An 18,597-nucleotide genomic window follows, 5' to 3' on the forward strand; every position below is an offset into this window, starting at 1 on the left:
GCATTGTATGAAAGAGTCATCATTATTAGCAAATAATTAATAAATAATACCACTATGTATATATATGATTTAATATGATCATACAACAACCAAATTTGAGAGTAAAGAAAAGAAAAGACAGACAGACATTCCCTCATGACAATGTCTAAACTCAAATTGAGACAAACCCACCGTCACATCCCAATACCGATACATAAAATATAAAAATTGCTCAAATTCCTCATATATGATGATATTTAGTTAATAATTTTTTTTCATGTAGACTATTATTCTCGGAAAACTATAATAACTAAAGATATAATTTCGCTATAGAAATTGTGTTGTATCTTAGAGTGATATTGTTAATAATAAATTCATCTAAATATTTAATACTATGTCAGATGAGATTTCGACAATAATTTATATTATTTATATAACTTTACATGCAAAATGCGCACCATATTTAAACAATTAAAAATATGAGAATTATTAAGCATATATTCTATTGTGTTTTTATAAAAAGTAAAATAATATGTTAAATAATCGTTTATCTAAGTCTTCAAACCATTAAATAAACTTTTATATATATATATATATATGTCCACAATTAATTAGCAATTAAATTAAGCAAGGGAATTCACAAAATTAACTTTATTTCACTTTGAATTTTTTAATGACGCAAACAACTCAGATCTCCTTCTTATCCAATAAAATCTCTACTTGCCCTAAATAGGCACCGGCATTGGACTGAGACATGCTATTTAAATCTCCCATTGTTTCACTATAAAAGGTTTACAAAGTACTACTATATATTTTAATATTTTTAACACAAAAGAACATATGTGCATCCTTATCACATACTGAAATTTTATCTACATTAAAAAAATCAGGTTTAACAATTTTTCTTGATTTGAAATTTCGTTGAGGGTGTTGAAACTTGCAATAAAAACTTTGGTCAAAAAATTATTGTTCTACACATGTTTATGTATAGTTCATATGATTTGTGCGATTTTGGTTTGTTTTTAACTTGTTAGTCTAGCTTTTTGGTGTTAATTTTCGGGTAATCCAAATTATTTAGAGTTTGTCCAAAACTCATATTTAATTTTTTTAATAAATTAAAATTTTGGTCAGATCTTGTTGACCTTTTGAGAAAATATATTGGAGTCTAAAAATGAAGACGCTTGAGAGAGAATCAGATGTACTTCGAATTCGAATTTAATAAAAAAAATATATAGAGTTTGTTTTAACTCGTGAATCTCACAAATTTTTATAATTGATATTGGAACTTGGTTTGATATTAAATTTAAGTATTTCGAATTCCAAATTGGATTTTGTTTTCTATTAAAAGAAGCATGAGTACGGATTTCTCCTTTTTAAGCTTACAACTTATGTTCCAAATCTTGTTGTTCCCTTATTTTTAAAAAAAAATTATTTGAAGTACTATAATTAATTACCTATTTTAACTTTGAACTAAAAGTAAAATTATTTCTTTAATCAAAAGGGAGTGTTTGTTATTAGACATGTTGCTTACATGTCTAGGCATATTTAAGGCATGCGTGGTGTAACCTGTTGGACCTGATCATGTGCATACACACCTTCAGCAATATCCAAAGTAAAATTTATAACAGATACTTTTTTTTTCTTTATTGCCCATCCGGTTTTTAAAGTTTCGCCCTGATTAATCTGGATGCGACCCGCGTCGCGCACCTGGCATGGTGGGTGAGTCTGGTAGCGGAGATTTTCTGCATTTACAAGACTCGAATCCGACACCTTACTTAAGCGATATTAAACTCCTTACCACTTGGACCAACTCGGTTGATTATAATAGATACTTTAATCAGTAAAAATCATAATAAATTAATGCATCCATGCAGTCTTATCTCTATACTGTTTTAATTAAGATTTGATAGCTAGAAAGTTTGTAGAATAATTCCTTATTTGATTCAACTATATTATAAAATTTATTTGAAATGAGTGTAGTAGTAATTGTTAGGGTTTCTAAATAAATTAAATAGAATTGCATTTATAAAAAAAATCATAAAAATTATTTATAATTAGACTAGCCAATAATAATACTCAACTAGTTGAATGTTTATCATGGAATCAGACAGTAGATAATTTTTTGCTCATGCAAGTAACATCTTTTTCGCAATTATATTATCACAAATACTAGTCAAAGAGGGTTCAAAAAGATTGAGGAATATATGCCACAAAACTTTATTTCCAACAACTTTTTTTTGCAGAAGATAAAGAGTAAAATACTACAATTCTCTGCCTACCTCAAATTGATAGATATTAATTTTTAAATTTTTTTAGTCTCAAATTATAAAGTATCATTTATCATTTAAGTGATTGATATATTATCATTATTCATATATGCCCGTGCTCTTGTAGCACAGTGATAATAGCCATAGACATTTTGGTAAAATGTCTCATGTTCGAGCCTCACTCCCCCTCCCTAATTATATAGGGAAAAAGGTTATTTATGCCTCTAACCTTTGTTTTTAAAATCAAGTAAGCCCTCTAACATTTAAAAATGTTCAAATATGCCCCAACGTCTTAAAAAGATAACAACCAGACCCCATTTTGATTTATAAATGAGACGTTGAGAGTTTGGTTGTCGAAATTGGAGGGCCAGCTGGTTGTTCATTTTTCAGGACGTTGGAAGCATATTTGAATCTTTCCGGACTTTGAGGGTTTATTTGATCCTAAAATCAAATCTTAAAGATATAAATGACTCTTTTTCCATATATACACTAGAAATAATTAACTAACCTAGCCGCCCGAACGAAATTATATTTTGTTTTAGAAAAAACATTAATAATAATGAGATGATGAAAGGCATCTCTTAACTCACAGGTGTATGAAATTTCTTCCTTTTGCAAATATTTTATTGGATTTTTATTGGATAGTATTGATAAAGGGATACCAACAACATACTTAAGTAATATTCATAGGAAGAAAAATTATACTTTTTATTTGATTAGATTTCTTTCATATCAGATCATAGGGGAAAAAAGCGTCCAAGTCCAAAGAAAAACATCCCATGAAGAGAAGATCAATCAAACACAATAAATAATACTCATTCCATCCATTTCACAATGTGTGTCCGCATCTCAAATTCGACCTAATCTTCTCTATTTTATTAATCTGTATACTATCTATTTTTTTTTAGAATTAAATTATCTTAATTCTTTTAAATAATTAAAGCATGAAGATTGTTTTTAATGGATAAATTAGACAATAATGGAAGAAATTGGTGACGAAAAAATAAAGCGGATGAAATAATTAAAAAATGAATGGAAAAACAATCAAAGACCGATAAACTGCGGTTAAAAAACACCGTTCATCACACCCTATCATTTAGCCCCAGCCCATTTTATTTTATATACAACATAAATTCATATTTCGATAGTATTTTAGGGTTTAATTAATATTAATTTTGATAAATTATGATTGATTATGAGAGTAATTAGAGTCAATTAGAGAAAAAGATAGAAAAAGTCCCCAATTTTATATTAATTAAAAAATTAATTAGTGCTCAAATTAAGGTTAATTAGAGTTATGAGTTAGCTTATTCCACTCTCTTTTTTGTTCAAAAGAGTAAAACCGATCCGGTTTTGCCAAGTCTGGGATGATTTGATCCGGTTTATGAATTTAGATGTATTTAATATTTCGTGCCAAATTCAAAAAAAATGATCCTTTGTTCATATATATAAAAATAATGCCGATATTTGAATATTGGTAATAGTATTACCCTACTACTCATCATATTTATATAATTAATTAACAAAAATAAAATGGATATGAATATAAAATAAGACAATCCCACCAATTATTTTTAAAAATTCAGAATAATACTAACACTCATCGTGAATACGGGTCGATTCAATGAATAGTAGCATGCTGATTTATAAAATCCGAATAGAAAAATTGATTAATTTGACTTTGTTTTGGAATGCATATGATGCAGAGGAAGACTGATTTGACCTTGATTATAACAAAAAAACAAAAACAAAAAAACAATGCTCTAATATGCGCATGAAGGTCACGTCTATGCAAAGTAACTAATCTCTCTTCTCTCCATGTTCCTCCTCCTCTCTTTTCATTTTTACACTATTTCTTTTCCTTTTTTTAACTGTTTTAAAAATTTAAGAATACGATCTATTTAAATTTGTCCTTTTAATTTAGTTAAGAATAGAGACTATTGTCTTTAATTGACTTAAAAATTAGAAAATATTATATTTAATTGATCAAAATAGTTTAAAATGAGTTATTTGACATCGAGTCACAAATTCAATAACCGATTTGACTCTTTCCTTTTCCCATATCAAATAAATTATAATTTTTAGATTAATTACTTTTATCAATCGATTCAATTTAAATTTTTATAGATTTGTTATTTTTTAGCATTTAAACTGTATTTCTTTTAAATTAATATTTTGTCTTTTTAAAATATTTCAAAGGAGTACTAGCCATTTTTTTTGTCATCGAACAACAAAGTAAAGTAGCAAACTAAGAATAAATTTTAAATTCATTATTATCATTTTCATTTATATAGATAAATATATCACTTTACGTACTATGATTATCATATTTCGAATGTAACAATAAAAATTAAGCAAGAAAGCATCTTGTATATATTTTTAGCACATCAAGTAGTCTAAACTGGTTAAAAACACTTGTTTGCTATTATATTTTGTAAAATTTAAACACCAATTAAAAAAAAAGAGTAAAAGTTCAACATTGAAATAATAGATTTGAAATTTTTTAATAACCACTAGTGTAAAATTCCCTATTTTAAATATCCAAAAAAACCAAAATAAAAACTGTGAAATTAAATGAGGGCCGACAAGAAGGACTGAACAGCCGTCTACAAACCAACAACTCACCTCTGATAAAGCCTGTTCTTCATGTCTCTTCTAATTACACTCCTCATTCTTCAAAACAAAAAACAAAAGAACAAATATTAAAAAATAAATTAAACTTTTATGTAAGTTTGTATATTAATTATCGAATTTAAATCTAATTTTGTCTAATAATCACTCTCGAATTTAATATAATTTAGAATTTTGATAAAGAAGAATTAAAATGTGTAAAATTGGGTGGAAAGTATGGGTACTGAAGTGAAAGATCGTCAAACCTAAGCAGACCTTTTTAATTCAATCTTTATCAAAAATCCCTTCCTTTTTAGCATGCGTTCACTAGCTGACGACTACATGACACTACTCCAATCCTTCTTTTTTCTATAATTACCAAACTACCCTTCTCAATCCTACAATTCCACATCATGCTGAATTTATTTGTAAAAAATATACTCCATAAATACAATATGGATATGATTTAGATTAGATAGCCACATTCCCCTTATTTCAGAGAATTATTCAACACAAACTATTGTGTAACATTATTAATATTAATAATATATTTGATAATAAAAATTAAACAAACGTTGAATATTTTATTATGGCATATATCTAATCTCATTAAGTTGCTGTAAAATGATGTGTGATTTATCTAATTTTTTTAAATAAAAAATTGATTTTTAGATTGCCCAACGGAAAGCTTGCATATTTAAATCATCCAAATAATAGACTACAGAGGTCGGATCGGATTTATATAGAGAGGTCTCACCATCAAAACTATGCATTCATTTGCGCACAATAAACCGAATTCACTATCTATAATTTTTTTTTTATCAGATTCACCTTCATCAATAATATGGCATATCCTGAAAAAAATAATAATATGGCATATAATATAATTAATGAAAATCTATAATTAACAAAAAGAAGATCTTATTCTGAGTACAAATCTCTAATTAATATGACCCATATCGAATATAAATTTTAACATTAATGAAAAATTTATAATACAATTACAACGTGCCAAACTAGAATAATTATCAAAAAAAAAAACTCTTTCTACCCTATAAATACTTCAATTCTCTTCATAATCCATCAACACCAAAAAAACTCTCACTTTCACACCAACAAAAACCTTATCAACCTTTCAAATTTCTCGACAGAATAAACGAAATGTATCAAACAGAGTCATCCTCATGGGGAGCAAATTACATGCCATCACCAGCGAGAACCATGACCATGAACAACGGCGGAGGCCACGGCGGAGACCCGTTTGAGAGAATAGAGCGGCTGGCATCAGAAAATGCAGTGGTGATTTTTAGTATAAGTTCATGCTGCATGTGCCATGCAATTAAGAGATTATTTTGTGGAATGGGTGTGCACCCAACTGTGCATGAGCTTGATGAAGATCCACGAGGGGCAGAAATGGAAAAAGCTCTTCATAGACTTCTGGCTGGTAATAGTTTTTATTCTGGTTCTGGTTCTGGTTCTGGTTCTGGTTGTGGAGTTCCTGTTGTTTTTATTGGTGGTAAGCTTATTGGTGGTATGGATAGAGTTATGGCTTCTCATATTAATGCTTCTCTTGTTCCTCTTCTTAAACAAGCTGGCGCTCTTTGGCTCTGAAGTTAGCTAGCTATGTTGCACGGAAACTTATCGAGTTTTGCGTTTCTGCGTTTTATTTTTATTTAACGAAAAACGCTTTGAAACTTAAGATATTTATAATTTATTTCTGTAAAAAAATGTCGTTTTAACGTTTCTCGATTTAGCGTGTTTCTGTAGTTTCCGTTTCCGTGCGACATAGCTGCCTTTTAGTGTTTCTTTCTAAGAATGATACAAAAATGAAAAATGATTTTAGAGTTAAAGCAATGTGCAGAGGAAGAGGAGTGCTACTGGTTCCATTAATGTTTCATTAGTGTTTCTGTTTTTTCTTTTTAATTTGTATTCTGTAATGGCTCCCTCCTCTGTATAGAAAAAGGAATCTACTTACTTTAGTTATTTTCTACTTATTCTACTGAATGATTTTCTACTTATTTTACTTTATGCTATGTTTGGATATTTGTTGACTTGAATTTAAACATTTTTAGTTTTGACTCAAATTCAAATCCATACAATTGGCTCAACATGTATTCAAATTAGTACCGGGGCAGAAATTTTAATTTGTTCATGCTTAACTCGTTAATGAATGAGTTCGTATTTAGTTCATAATTGTATGAGCTTTAAAGAAAGTGTTTCATCAATTCATGTTCGTTCGTTTTGGTGCTAAACGAGCTGTATTCGTATTCTTTCATTTAGGTAAGAAACAAGTTTGATTCTAACTCATTCATTTACGTGTCAAAGATGCACGTTGCTTTTTATCACGTCGTTTCAAACGAAGTTTTACCATAATATTTGAGTTTTAAACTGGTCTACTATGTAATTTGGCTTAATTTTGTTCAGCTTAAAAAGCGTTATTTTTAATACTCAATTTGGCTTAATTTTGAAAATAAAACTTAGTTTGGCTCGGTTTGATTTAATTTAATTGAAACCAAATGCATACCCTAATGTTAACCATATCAGACTTTTCTTTAGCCTAGTCCTTAGCACCAATTACAGTAACATTTTGAAGAGGTATAGGCCCAACGGGACTTGTGGATTCTCGACTGTGTACAAACTTCAGACTTGTTCATGGGTCTTGTAGGTCCGTTTCTTTAGGGCCGGATTTGAACAGTTTGGTCCAAATCCGACCTGAATCTAAATCCGAAAAGAATACGCTATTTAATGGACAGATTTAGATTTTTATTTTTATTAATTTGCATATAAGTCCGAAAAAATCCAGTCCGACCCCGCAAAGATTTGGGTAATAAAAATAAAGCTTGGCCTCGACTCGGGCCAGACTTAAACTTATTTTAAAAAAATGAAAAAATCCAATAGGTTAGGCCTGAAAATTTGCCTCGTTTTTAATATCCGTATTCTCCTAAATTGTCTATCAAATTGAGACGGAGGGAGTAATAACTTGTTTTGAATTAAGCTGCTAAATCAAAATTATTAAGTAACTTTATACATTTATGATTATAATTATCAAATTTAATATCTAATAGAAAGAATGTGATTATCTAATTATGTTTATATCTATTTATACAAGATGCTTATTGGAAGTAGCCCTTCTTCTTATCGAGGGTCGCTGCCAAATGATTTTCGACTGTGGTGCTTTAGCTAATTTGCTGTGTTTAGTTCTAAATTCATGTTATCTTAATTTACTAATACATCCTCAAAAAACTTACTAATACGCAACTAATAAAATATATTATTTAATTATTTTATTCAGATTGTTATTTGTTATTGTTTTTTATTAGAATGTATAAATTTCGAAGTAAAACAAGAGTTTTGTTATATTATAATGAAATCTAAACATCGTAATGGTTCTCAATCTCAATTTTAAAAGGTTATGCACCTCAATATATACATGTTTTGAGGCAATTGTTCTTAATTTCATTTGAAAAAATGTATGAACCTAAATTTATACTCCCTCCGTCCCACTTTAGAAGTCCCATTTGACTTTACACACAGATTAAGAAAACATTAATTATTCTTGTCTTTTCATGTTTTTTCATGTTTTGCCCCTATTAATGATAGTGGAATTTTCCATAGAACTCCTCTAAGATAACTAAAATAAAGGTAAAATAGGGTATTCAATAAAAAAACATCCTAAAAATAGTAATGGGACTTTTTAAATGGGACATCCCAAAATGGAATATGGGACTTCTTAAACGGGACGGAGGGAGTATGTTTTTTTCTCTTAAGAGGGCAATGATCCCTCTAGTCTAGAAGAAATTCTTAAGTCAACGGTGTCCTTTGTTTTTTTTTTTATCAAAAGTAGAACTGTTTTAAATTAATTATTAGGGGGGATTAATTAATTAGTACCAGCTTTTTAATTTATTCTTTTAAATAAGCCAAATTACGGACTGCAGGGAGTCAGAGCCGAATCCACAACCTTACACACATAAAACCTTAGCCATCACAGTTAAGTGCCCAAGTGCAAGTCCGACCTCCATTGACGAGGAATATAGTTGCTATCATCTATTTTTTCTAAGAAAGTATCATCTAATTAATTTATGATATTTTTGTTAATTAAGTAGTAAGCAATTCTTGAAGTCCACATACCAATGAATTAAACGAATCTATTTTTTAATGGGCAATGGTAAGATTTTTTTAGTCTTTGTAAGGTGAGAAACCTATATATTGTTGTATCGTTATAAAATCTTCTATTGGTTTATATAATACATAGTGTGAATGTCCATTCAATGAGAAAAAAAAAATCATCTGCCACTATCAAAAGTATTTCTGCAACCTATTATATAATTCAACTTCCTGATATTACTTTACATGTATGACCAATTCAATTTCTACTTGTGAATCAAAAGTATATAACATATTCTCTTTAATGAGGATTGGGCGGACATCGATCGGTTCGGTTTAATTATAAATCGACCGTAATCGATGTACTGAAGTTTTTTAAATATGGTTAACTGAATCGTAATTTTTTTAGCAAACACTATAATTTTCTAACTAAATTTCAAAGTCTGTTTGGTTTTTAATAAATCCAGTTTGAATTTATACACAAACTCAACTAAGAGCCTTAAAAAATTTGGCAAAATAAAAAAAAGTTCCGAATTTCAAATATAAAGTAAAAGAATCCTTCTTAATTTTTAGAAATTCAGTTTCTTCACCTTTTCAGTTATTTCGATTTTACAAACCCTCTAACCGAACCATTAATCAAACTCCAAACTTCTCTAGATTACTCATTGAACCAAACCGTTTTCACCAAACAACGAACTTCAGTTCTGTTTCATTTTTCGGTACGGTTCGGTTTTTGCACAACCCTAAATAAGGGTGTGTATTTAATTTAAATTTAAATTTAAAATAAACGAAATTGATTTGGTTTGACATTTACAAACCCATATCTCCTAAAAGTACTAGTAATGAAGAAAATCAAGAATCATAGTTGCTTCATTATATAAGAAAAAAATACATCAATTGCTCGTACTAATCTTCTCAGACCATCACTGAGCGTTTGTTGCTTACAGTCCTAAAGAAAGAGAATTTTCCATGGAATAAACTAACAAATATTTTCTTGACGAAATGAACAAAGAACTTAAATGAATAAAATGCAGAAATAAGAACAACCGACACAACCCAAAACCATGAGTAGGTTTGAATACGATGATCAACAACTTCATCACCGGGGGGCTTTAATGGCTGCAACTGTGACTAAATAAGTAGCAGACGTGAAAAACAACCCTACGCACATTCCCATCAGCAAAATCCAAATGTAAACCTTTTTCTTCAGAGGAATTCCGCTAATAAGCAAAACAATTGTCGTTATGGATGAAGAAAAAGATATTGTGTTATTCAGGATAAATTGACGGTGTCTTGTTTGATCTGTATACGCTAATATTGAAGTTCATGCTCTGCATGTTGTGATTATTCCGTCTGATGTGAAGCATTCTTTGTTATCTGATTCCCATACTCCGCCTGGTGGATTTATTGCTGCTTGGAATGCCATTCCTGCTATTACAGTTGCTACAACCATAAGATTTCCTCTTGTCTTTTCCAACCAGTCTTCTCCATTTTCTGAGTTTTGTCCTGACGGGTAGTTTTTGAGATTTGTTGGGTATAATTCTGTGAAGATTGAAGATAATGCACTAGCTTCCACTTTTATTTCAGGTATTGAGACCAAGTACTTGATTGTCTGCAAACATGGAGAATTACATTGTGATTATTGGGTCAAATACATCGAGGGTCACTAAACTTTCAAATTATTTCAAAAAAAATACTGAACTTTAATTTTAGTTTGTTTCAAAAAGGTATTTCCAATCTAATATTACTGATGTGACCATCCCAATTAGACTATTTAGAAAATATATATCATATTAAAAATCCAATTATACACCATGAAAGTTGATATCCATTATCAAATAAAATATATAATTTTGTAATATTTGCCGATATTTATAAATATTCCGCCACATAAACAAAATAATGTCAGAAAAACCTTATAAAATAAAAGTTGAAGTTTAATTATCTTAAAAAAAGTTCAATAATATTTCTAAAATAAGTTAAAAGTTTGGTTACTTGTAAAGTTTTGACCCGTGATTATTGGTTCACGATTCAACTAGTTATACTAAATAAATAAAAATATAGATATACTTATACATCATATACATAATAAATTAATTTAGAATAGTCCACATATTTAAATTTTAAAATATATATTAATTCTAACTAATGAATAGATTAAAAAGTAGTAAATTGATTACACTCTTATAATTAAATAACAGACTATATGACTTCTAGGGTTTAACCAGTTTAATCATTTTCAAATTTTATGAATTTTTCTTGTTTAAAAGGTTGAACCATATTTTTCTATAGTTTTTAAAGAAGAATTGAAATTATCAAACTTGCAAGACAGATCTAGTTCTTTAAACACTGTTTTTCATTAACTTAAGGATTTAGTTAAGTTTAAATGTCAATTTGGAGAAATTCTTACGTGAACCAGGTTCGCCATGTAAGATTATACACCACTCATTTATCGTGTGACACATGGCATTAATAAATGACATAACCAATCAATAAATATCACATTAATTGCTTATATTTTAACTATAATTAATGTGATATTTATTGATTGGTTATAGCATTTATTAATGCAACGTGTCACACGATAAATGGATGATTTATATTCCTACGTGGCAAGTTTGGTTCATACAAATATTTCTCGTCAGTTTAACCTTTGAACTTGCACGCAGTGAGCAATCAATATCAAAATAAGCTTTATTTAATCAATTAGTCCAATGAACATTTTAATTTGTATCAATTACGCTAAATGTATGAATTTCGAAAACAACTCTAGGGGCTAATTTAATCAAAAATTGGGATCAATTGTTCAAAATGTAGACTAACTGATTCCAGCAAAAAAAAAAAGACTAACTGATTAATTTTGATGCTAATTGCCTACACTAAATCAATTTCTTCCTCCCAAATTTAAATTTTCCTAGAAAAAGTGATGTAAAGTGATGTAAAGTGCAAATAATACCTCAACTTGTTTCATAATCACAGCCAAATGCAAGACACTGTTCCCATCATTATCCGTAGAGTTGAGAATTTCTCCATCACCATCGCCATCTTCACTAAAAAACGCCACCAACAATTTCAACGATTCCAGATGGCTATACTTAACACACAAATGCAAAACTGTATCGCCACCGTTCGTTTTTGCCCGAGCTGACTCAGGACAAGCACTGATCAACTGCTGCATGACCTCCGTTCGTCCTCTCATCGCCGCTAAATGAATAGGAACTCTTCCATTCTGATCAGCAACCGAACAAACATTAGCGTTAATGTTCAACAAGACATTGACAATCTCCGAATTTCCCTCAGCCGAGGCCATATGAAGAGGAGATAGTCCTTGAGAGTCTAACTCAGCGGCGAGTTTGGGTTTCTTGTTGAGAAGAGATTTGGTGAAATCTGCATGGCCGAGCAAGGATGATATGTGGAGAGGAGATTCAGTGAAGGGGGAGAGTGAAATTCTGTCGAGAATGAGTGGATCTTTTTGGAGTAAAATGTTTAGAATAGATGTATCACCTTTTATTGATGCTTCGTATAGATTCTTCATGTCATCGTCCCGAATCTGCATTTTTATGGACGCTAATGCCCTGTTTTCTAGTAGTTGTTGGTTGTATATATTTACAAAAGTCTTATTCTTGTTTCTCAAGAATGATAGAAGAACTATTTTTATTTTTTCTTCGGTAAACCCATCCGGTTTCTAAGGTTTTATCCTGACTAATCCGGCCGCGCCGCGCACCTGGCATGGTGGGTGAGTCTGCCAGTGGAAATTTTCTGCATTCGCAAGGGCATGAACACGAGACCTTACTTAAACGATATCAAGCCGCTTACCACTTAGACCAACTCCCATTGGTAAGAACTAATGTTATTTGACTACTCATTAAATAGAATATAGGAAACTAAGCTTTGTATTATACTTACTCAAATGTATTTTGGTTTATAAGACATTTTTACTAAACTCTCCATATTCATACTACTTTTATATTTGCTTATTTTTTTAATCTACTAGTATGAGTTATTTTGAAAAAATAGCAATAAATAATTTATATCAAATTGTCCAATTGAAGCGGGAAAAAATTCAACTAAACATCTTATATCATTTCATTTTGAAAATTTGATATAATATAAAATGCAAATAGAAATAATATAAAATAATATAAACAATATATTTAATTTTTTTTTCACTTCAATTTATACTTTTAGCTACAATTAAAAGTAAAAATTGAAAAATGATCTAAAATTGAAGATTTTAAAAGATGTGGCGATAAACAAAAAAAATATACTAGCTTTTTTGAATGACTAAGCCTATATATTAGTAATCAAGTCGTAAGAAGGATTTTGGCAAAAAAAAGTCGTAAGAAGGGCCAAAAGAGTATAATTTTAGTTTTAGAGGGGCCATTTCAGTACATTCACCTTATTTGAAGTAAGTCACTTTAGTTTAGGCAACAATTCCCGTAAAATCGAATCGGTCAAATAAAACGCTCAAAATACTTGTTCAGGGGGTCGGTGAGCGCCAAATTCGGTTCAACTCATCCAGTAATCCAATCAAAAACAAACACGTAACACCATCAGAAAAAGAAATACCAACCCAACCATAAGCTTTTGGTGTTCCAACAAATAAATAATACTAATAATTCAACTCTCATTTTCTACTGAAACAAATTTCAAATTTACTGTCAGAACAAATAAAAAAGTAAATCCTCTCAACTTTTTCTTTTTCTTGAATCATTTTTGTATCGTAGCGCACAAAAATTGAAAAGAAAATCAAATAATCAACCGCCATTAATAAGCAAGCAGTTCGGCTCCTGAATTTCAGAAAGTAACAGTGAAACGCGTCGAGATCGGAGCCTGTGATGACTTAGGGTTTTTCTTCACTTTTCAGCTCTTATAAACCCTAAGGTAACTCACTTTGAATCTGTTTTATCTAATTTTTGTTTAATTTTGTTGAATTTATGTTAATTTGTTTGATATATTGTGTTGTTTGTAGGATTAAGGAGATTGTATGAAATTAGTTGAAGTGGATTTGATTAAAGAGATTGATTTAGGTGAAAATTGTGGTGAATTTTGGAATTGAGAAGCGGAATTAATTAAGGAAGAGGTTTAGGGAAATGCCGGAGGAAGAGTTGGTAGAGCTGAAGTTTAGATTGTATGATGGATCGGATATTGGACCGTTTAGGTATTCGCCTGCGTCTACGGTGGCTATGCTTAAGGAAAGAATTGTCACTGAATGGCCTAAAGGTTAGCAGTTTTTTTAACTGTTTTGGTATTTCATTTGTCTATACTTTGTCGTAAATTTTATTTACAGTACTTTCTTCCATTGATTTTGCATTTTTTTGTTGTAGTAGTGATGTGTATTTTTTAACATGAATGATTAGAAGTGTCCTAAAAGTAATTCTTAATGCATAAATTTTTTTTTTTGGTCAAAGCACCAAAAAAGAGAATTTCATTACTTGAAAAAGCTGAAACAACAAAACACAGGGGCATACCCCTGAAAACCAGCTAAAACAAGAGAGACCAACTAATCACTCAAGCAAAACAACTTAACAGCTAGAGGAGAGCTACATACTCTTGATAAATAATGAGTCTGTAACCATATCCTTGTTATTCATCATGAACTAATTACAAAGATCATGCTAGTTTATATACTAGCTATGCAAGACTGATGCAAACTAACAGAATGAGTCTGTTATACAAACAGAAAAAATAAACAAAGCATAAGTATGCAAACATGCATTGTGTGTGACTAAACCAAAATAAATATCCAAAAGACAAGACCATGAAAGTAAAACTAAGCCTCAGCATTATCAACAACAATATCTTCAGCGAGCATGATCTTCATGAGTCACTTGAGTAGGCGGATTGACTTGATCATCAAGTAGAGTAGTTTGAGCAGTATGTTTGGTCACTTGTGCTTCATGAGTGATAAGCTCTGTTAAAGGATAACAGAAAGTCTTTGTAAAATGATTGCCACGGTGTTTGGAAGCTTCCTGGATGGTATCTCTAGCTTCTTGCTCTATACTTAATCATACTGTGCCCTTTGTAGATTTTGCATTCTCACCTAGATGATTGAGATTAATAGTTAATCTTGTGGATAGTCTTATGAACATAAGCTCTTCTTGCTTCAGTTGACGTAGGTGTAAAAAAAATCACGTAACCTTAGGCTTGACTGGGGAAATTACACCACAATGTTAAATAGGCATCTAGCTTGTGTTTTGACATCGGCATTCAAGCTATTATAGGTTTGTATTTGTACAGGGACACCATGTGCGTGGAATATATTTTTATTATTCCTAAGCAACTAATTCTTTAAATTAGTTTAACCATTCATCTTGTTTAATAACCTTGTTTTTGTTATGTAATTCCTCTTTTTTATGTTTCCTAATTTCTACTCACTGTCATCATTACCGTTGTTCTTTGCCTTTTCCTGTCCTTTTGGCTCTCAAAGTCTATGCAATTGCTGATCAGCTGAAACTTGGTAGAAATTGTTTTGGGGTCTATAAATGTTTGATTTTGAGAGTCTGCCATTTACATGGTAAATAGTGAAGTTAAATTGTTCTTGTGAAAATCTTTTTGCTTCAAATTTTACATTTTTGTGCACATCATACACAACAAACTTTTTGATGGTCCCTTCAAGAAATCACAACCATTTCTCTCATCCATATAGTAGACTTTCGAAGAAATAGCTGATAGAAACATTTTTCTGTGGTCATCATTCCTTGGCCATGTTTTCCTTGTACTTTTTTATCCTTATCCATAAGTACTGTGCTTCCCCACCAAATTAGTCTGGCTCTGGTCCTGGCCCACTAGAAGTATACATCAGAAGTTTCCATGCTGAATTATCTTTACAGTTTTCTTGACACAGACCTTTGCTCATACTTGCTATCAATTTGAAATCCTAACCTTTCTAGCATTAGCATTGCTTGTTGAGAATAAATTGGTACACAGTAGGCTGGCAACTGTTGTATGAAGTTTCATGTTAACCAATTATTTGGATTATTAGAACCACATGAAACCAGATGGCAAAAAAATTGAACACCATGAGATGAACATAGTTCAGAATTAACTTCCCCCTTTGATAATTGGTCAAAACTCTAACTGAGAGTTATCACCCAAAAAAGTACAATTAAATATAACAAATTCATATGAGGACACAGAATGATCTTGATATTCTCCAATTTTTGGTTTTTCCTTTTTCTTTTCCTCAAGTATTAGGACAAGTATTATAGGAGACATTTTGCAATTTGGACTCCGTGTGAGTTGTGACTAATCCATATTAACCAAGAACAGAAATTGTATTGCTTTTACCCTTTTTCGATTCTTGCCATCATTAAATTTTATGAGTTTGTTTTTTCTTTTGGGGATTAGATATATTTTTATTTGGATGTGAACTTTGTTATCCCGATCCTCATTAAAGTAATGTTGGAACAATTAAGATTATTCTGTGTCCTCATATGAATTTGTTATATTTAGTTGTACTTTTTTGGGTTATAACTCTCTGTTAGAGTTTTGACCAATTATCAAAGGGGGAAGTTAATTCTGAACAATGTTCATCTCGTGGTGTTTAATTTCATGTGGTTATTTCTAGATCAATTATAGGCATAGAACTTCTTTTCAATATCTATGCTCTCAACTATTCAATCTACAATGTTGCTCCTTTTCTACTTGAACAAATGTTTTGCAAATAAATTACTCTTTCTCACGAAATTATGGTTTTATTCCTGATTGAGAGTTAAAGCAAGAGGAGGTCTTTGGAACTCTCTTGAGACTAATGTCGCTCTAGTGGGCAAGACCCTCACATCAGGAGAACATGAGAGGCATATCAGATTGGATTCCTTGCAGTTTTACTGATCCCATGGGTTTGTAGAAAGGTGAGGGAACTTGCACTCGCAAAGTTATACCAATTTTTGTCCTGAAAATACGCCCATCACAAGACCTAGTGAATGCCAATGTTTGGCATCTTCCTCATATTCAGCCATCCAAAACTTGGCATCTGTCTCATATTCAGTTTGTGCATGATTGAAATTGAACTTTGTCTTGTATTGAATCCCTAGGTAATCATACAAGACCTATCTTTCTGATTAATAGTCTTTATGATGATGATTCATTGGATTTAATTTGCCTTCTCAAGATGAAGGCTAAATATTGCTGAGGTCAGTTAGCAACAATTACTATGAATTCTTCTCCCCATGCTCAAGTTTCTCCCTGTTATTTAGAATTAAAAATAAGGTAAAACTTTTATCTCTAAAAAATAGCTGAGCATTCAAAAGGGTTTTACACAAAACTATAAAAGTGTATTAGTGTATTGAAAGAGTCCTCTCTTTCGACTCTGTTTGCTTGTTTAGCTTAGGATGTTCTGGATTTTGGATATTCCTTCAAGTCAAGTGTTGTTGGGTTCTCTCCCATAATTGATATGTTATTGGTGAAGGTTTGATTTTCTTGCGTAGATTCGTCTTTTTTCATTTTTTTAGCTTTTAGAGAGATGGTCACATTTTTAGGCTTGTAGCAAACTCTATAATTTGTATTTGATTCTGAATTTTATGTATTAACATGAAGTCACATTTTTGCAGATAAGAAAATAGCACCCAAGGCAGCAAATGACATCAAAATTATAAATGCGGGGAAAATTTTAGAAAACAACAAGACTGTTAGCCAGTGTAAGGCTCCTTTTGGGGATCTTCCAAAAGGTGTTATCACTATGCATGTTGTTGTTCAGCCATCTATAGTGAAGGCAAAAACAGGTATTATTTTTTATATGCTTATCTAACCCTATTAATAAGGAACGTCGTTTTAATAGGCTTTTATTTTCACTTTCTGGCATTGATATCTCTAGTATGAATTTGAGTTCTTTTCCAATTTTTTGTTCTTATCAATCTGCATTGATTAGAAATAACAAAAAGGAATTGCCAATAGCCTTTATTTCAATATAACTCCCCTCCTGTCTTGGAACCGGAACATCCGGCAAAAAGTAGAATATATGCTTTAATATCCAGAAAAAAGTAGAAAATATGCTTTCTATTCAGTGATAGGACTTGTTTTATTGTTGAAACAGAGAAAAAAGTTGACGATCCCCCTCGAAGAAATTTCTGTGCATGCTCTATACTGTAAAAGAACAAGGTCTCCAATCAGGTTATTGTGCACAGGTTTCCTTGATGCTGTTAGGATCTCATGGCCACGGAAATTGGCATCTGCTGGACAAGACTATAATGGTGTAAAAGACGCCATCCCGGGGTGTGGTGTGTTAGTTGGAGGGAAATCTTGTGTAACAATATGCTGGTAATTCTGTATTTTCTGTTCTATAAAATGCGTGTTCCTGTATTTTCTATACCTTATACAACATGAAATACTTGTCTGTGAAACATATTTTATCTAATTTCCAACATAAATTTTAGCCCCATCTACCAATCCTTTATGTGTTTCGTCTTCTATAGATTTCGTGAAATATGAACACGGTTGTTTTATCAGGAAAACCCCTTTCTGTTGAAGCTTTATCTGTTTAATCGAATGTTAAGGCAATTGTAACTGTTGCCAGAATACAAATTTAACAACATGATAGGCTCTACATAACAGTAGCCTGTGCTGTACGTTTGATCTGAAAAAGAATTGTAGAGTTCTTTATAAAAGCTGATGTGAAACGACATATCATTTTTCTACC

The 18,597-nt window shown here is 30.9% G+C and overlaps 3 protein-coding genes across 3 annotated transcripts; 2 read left to right on the forward strand and 1 right to left on the reverse strand.

Annotated features, from left to right (window-relative positions):
* The first annotated feature begins 5,909 nt into the window (after nucleotides 1–5,909).
* LOC126682751 (glutaredoxin-C5-like) lies at nucleotides 5,910–6,889 on the forward strand. Its single transcript, XM_050378501.2, has one exon. It carries the CDS (start codon nucleotides 6,018–6,020, stop codon nucleotides 6,465–6,467), a length of 450 nt encoding a protein of 149 aa, XP_050234458.1. The 5' UTR covers nucleotides 5,910–6,017; the 3' UTR covers nucleotides 6,468–6,889.
* A 2,923-nt stretch (nucleotides 6,890–9,812) lies between these two features.
* On the reverse strand, nucleotides 9,813–12,528 carry LOC126683000 (ankyrin repeat-containing protein BDA1-like). Its single transcript, XM_050378809.2, has 2 exons — nucleotides 11,917–12,528; nucleotides 9,813–10,572 (listed from the first exon to the last, which is right to left on the reverse strand). The coding sequence occupies exons 1-2, from the start codon at nucleotides 12,514–12,516 to the stop codon at nucleotides 10,285–10,287; spliced, it is 888 nt and encodes a 295-aa protein (XP_050234766.1). The 5' UTR covers nucleotides 12,517–12,528; the 3' UTR covers nucleotides 9,813–10,284.
* A 1,038-nt stretch (nucleotides 12,529–13,566) lies between these two features.
* Nucleotides 13,567–18,347, forward strand: LOC126682379 (membrane-anchored ubiquitin-fold protein 4). Its single transcript, XM_050378029.2, has 4 exons — nucleotides 13,567–13,844; nucleotides 13,933–14,183; nucleotides 17,513–17,683; nucleotides 17,995–18,347. Exons 2-4 carry the CDS (start codon nucleotides 14,054–14,056, stop codon nucleotides 18,048–18,050), a joined length of 357 nt encoding a protein of 118 aa, XP_050233986.1. The 5' UTR covers nucleotides 13,567–13,844; nucleotides 13,933–14,053; the 3' UTR covers nucleotides 18,051–18,347.
* Nucleotides 18,348–18,597: the final 250 nt, after the last annotated feature.

Source organism: Mercurialis annua, linkage group LG5 (genome assembly GCF_937616625.2).
Source record: "Mercurialis annua linkage group LG5, ddMerAnnu1.2, whole genome shotgun sequence".
NCBI classification, from domain to species: domain Eukaryota; kingdom Viridiplantae; phylum Streptophyta; class Magnoliopsida; order Malpighiales; family Euphorbiaceae; genus Mercurialis; species Mercurialis annua.

What these genes read in the sequence shown, in the direction of transcription:
- LOC126682751 (XM_050378501.2), top strand. Translation starts at nt 6,018, where the DNA reads ATGTATCAAACAGAGTCATCCTCATGGGGAGCAAATTACATGCCATCA.
- LOC126683000 (XM_050378809.2), bottom strand. Translation starts at nt 12,516, where the DNA reads ATGCAGATTCGGGACGATGACATGAAGAATCTATACGAAGCATCAATA. An exon ending in TGATTATGAAACAAGTTGAG is followed by an intron (nt 10,573 to 11,916) that starts GTATTATTTGCA and finishes CCATGTTTGCAG; the next exon opens with ACAATCAAGTACTTGGTCTC.
- LOC126682379 (XM_050378029.2), top strand. Translation starts at nt 14,054, where the DNA reads ATGCCGGAGGAAGAGTTGGTAGAGCTGAAGTTTAGATTGTATGATGGA. An exon ending in TGTCACTGAATGGCCTAAAG is followed by an intron (nt 14,184 to 17,512) that starts GTTAGCAGTTTT and finishes ACATTTTTGCAG; the next exon opens with ATAAGAAAATAGCACCCAAG. An exon ending in TATAGTGAAGGCAAAAACAG is followed by an intron (nt 17,684 to 17,994) that starts GTATTATTTTTT and finishes TTGTTGAAACAG; the next exon opens with AGAAAAAAGTTGACGATCCC.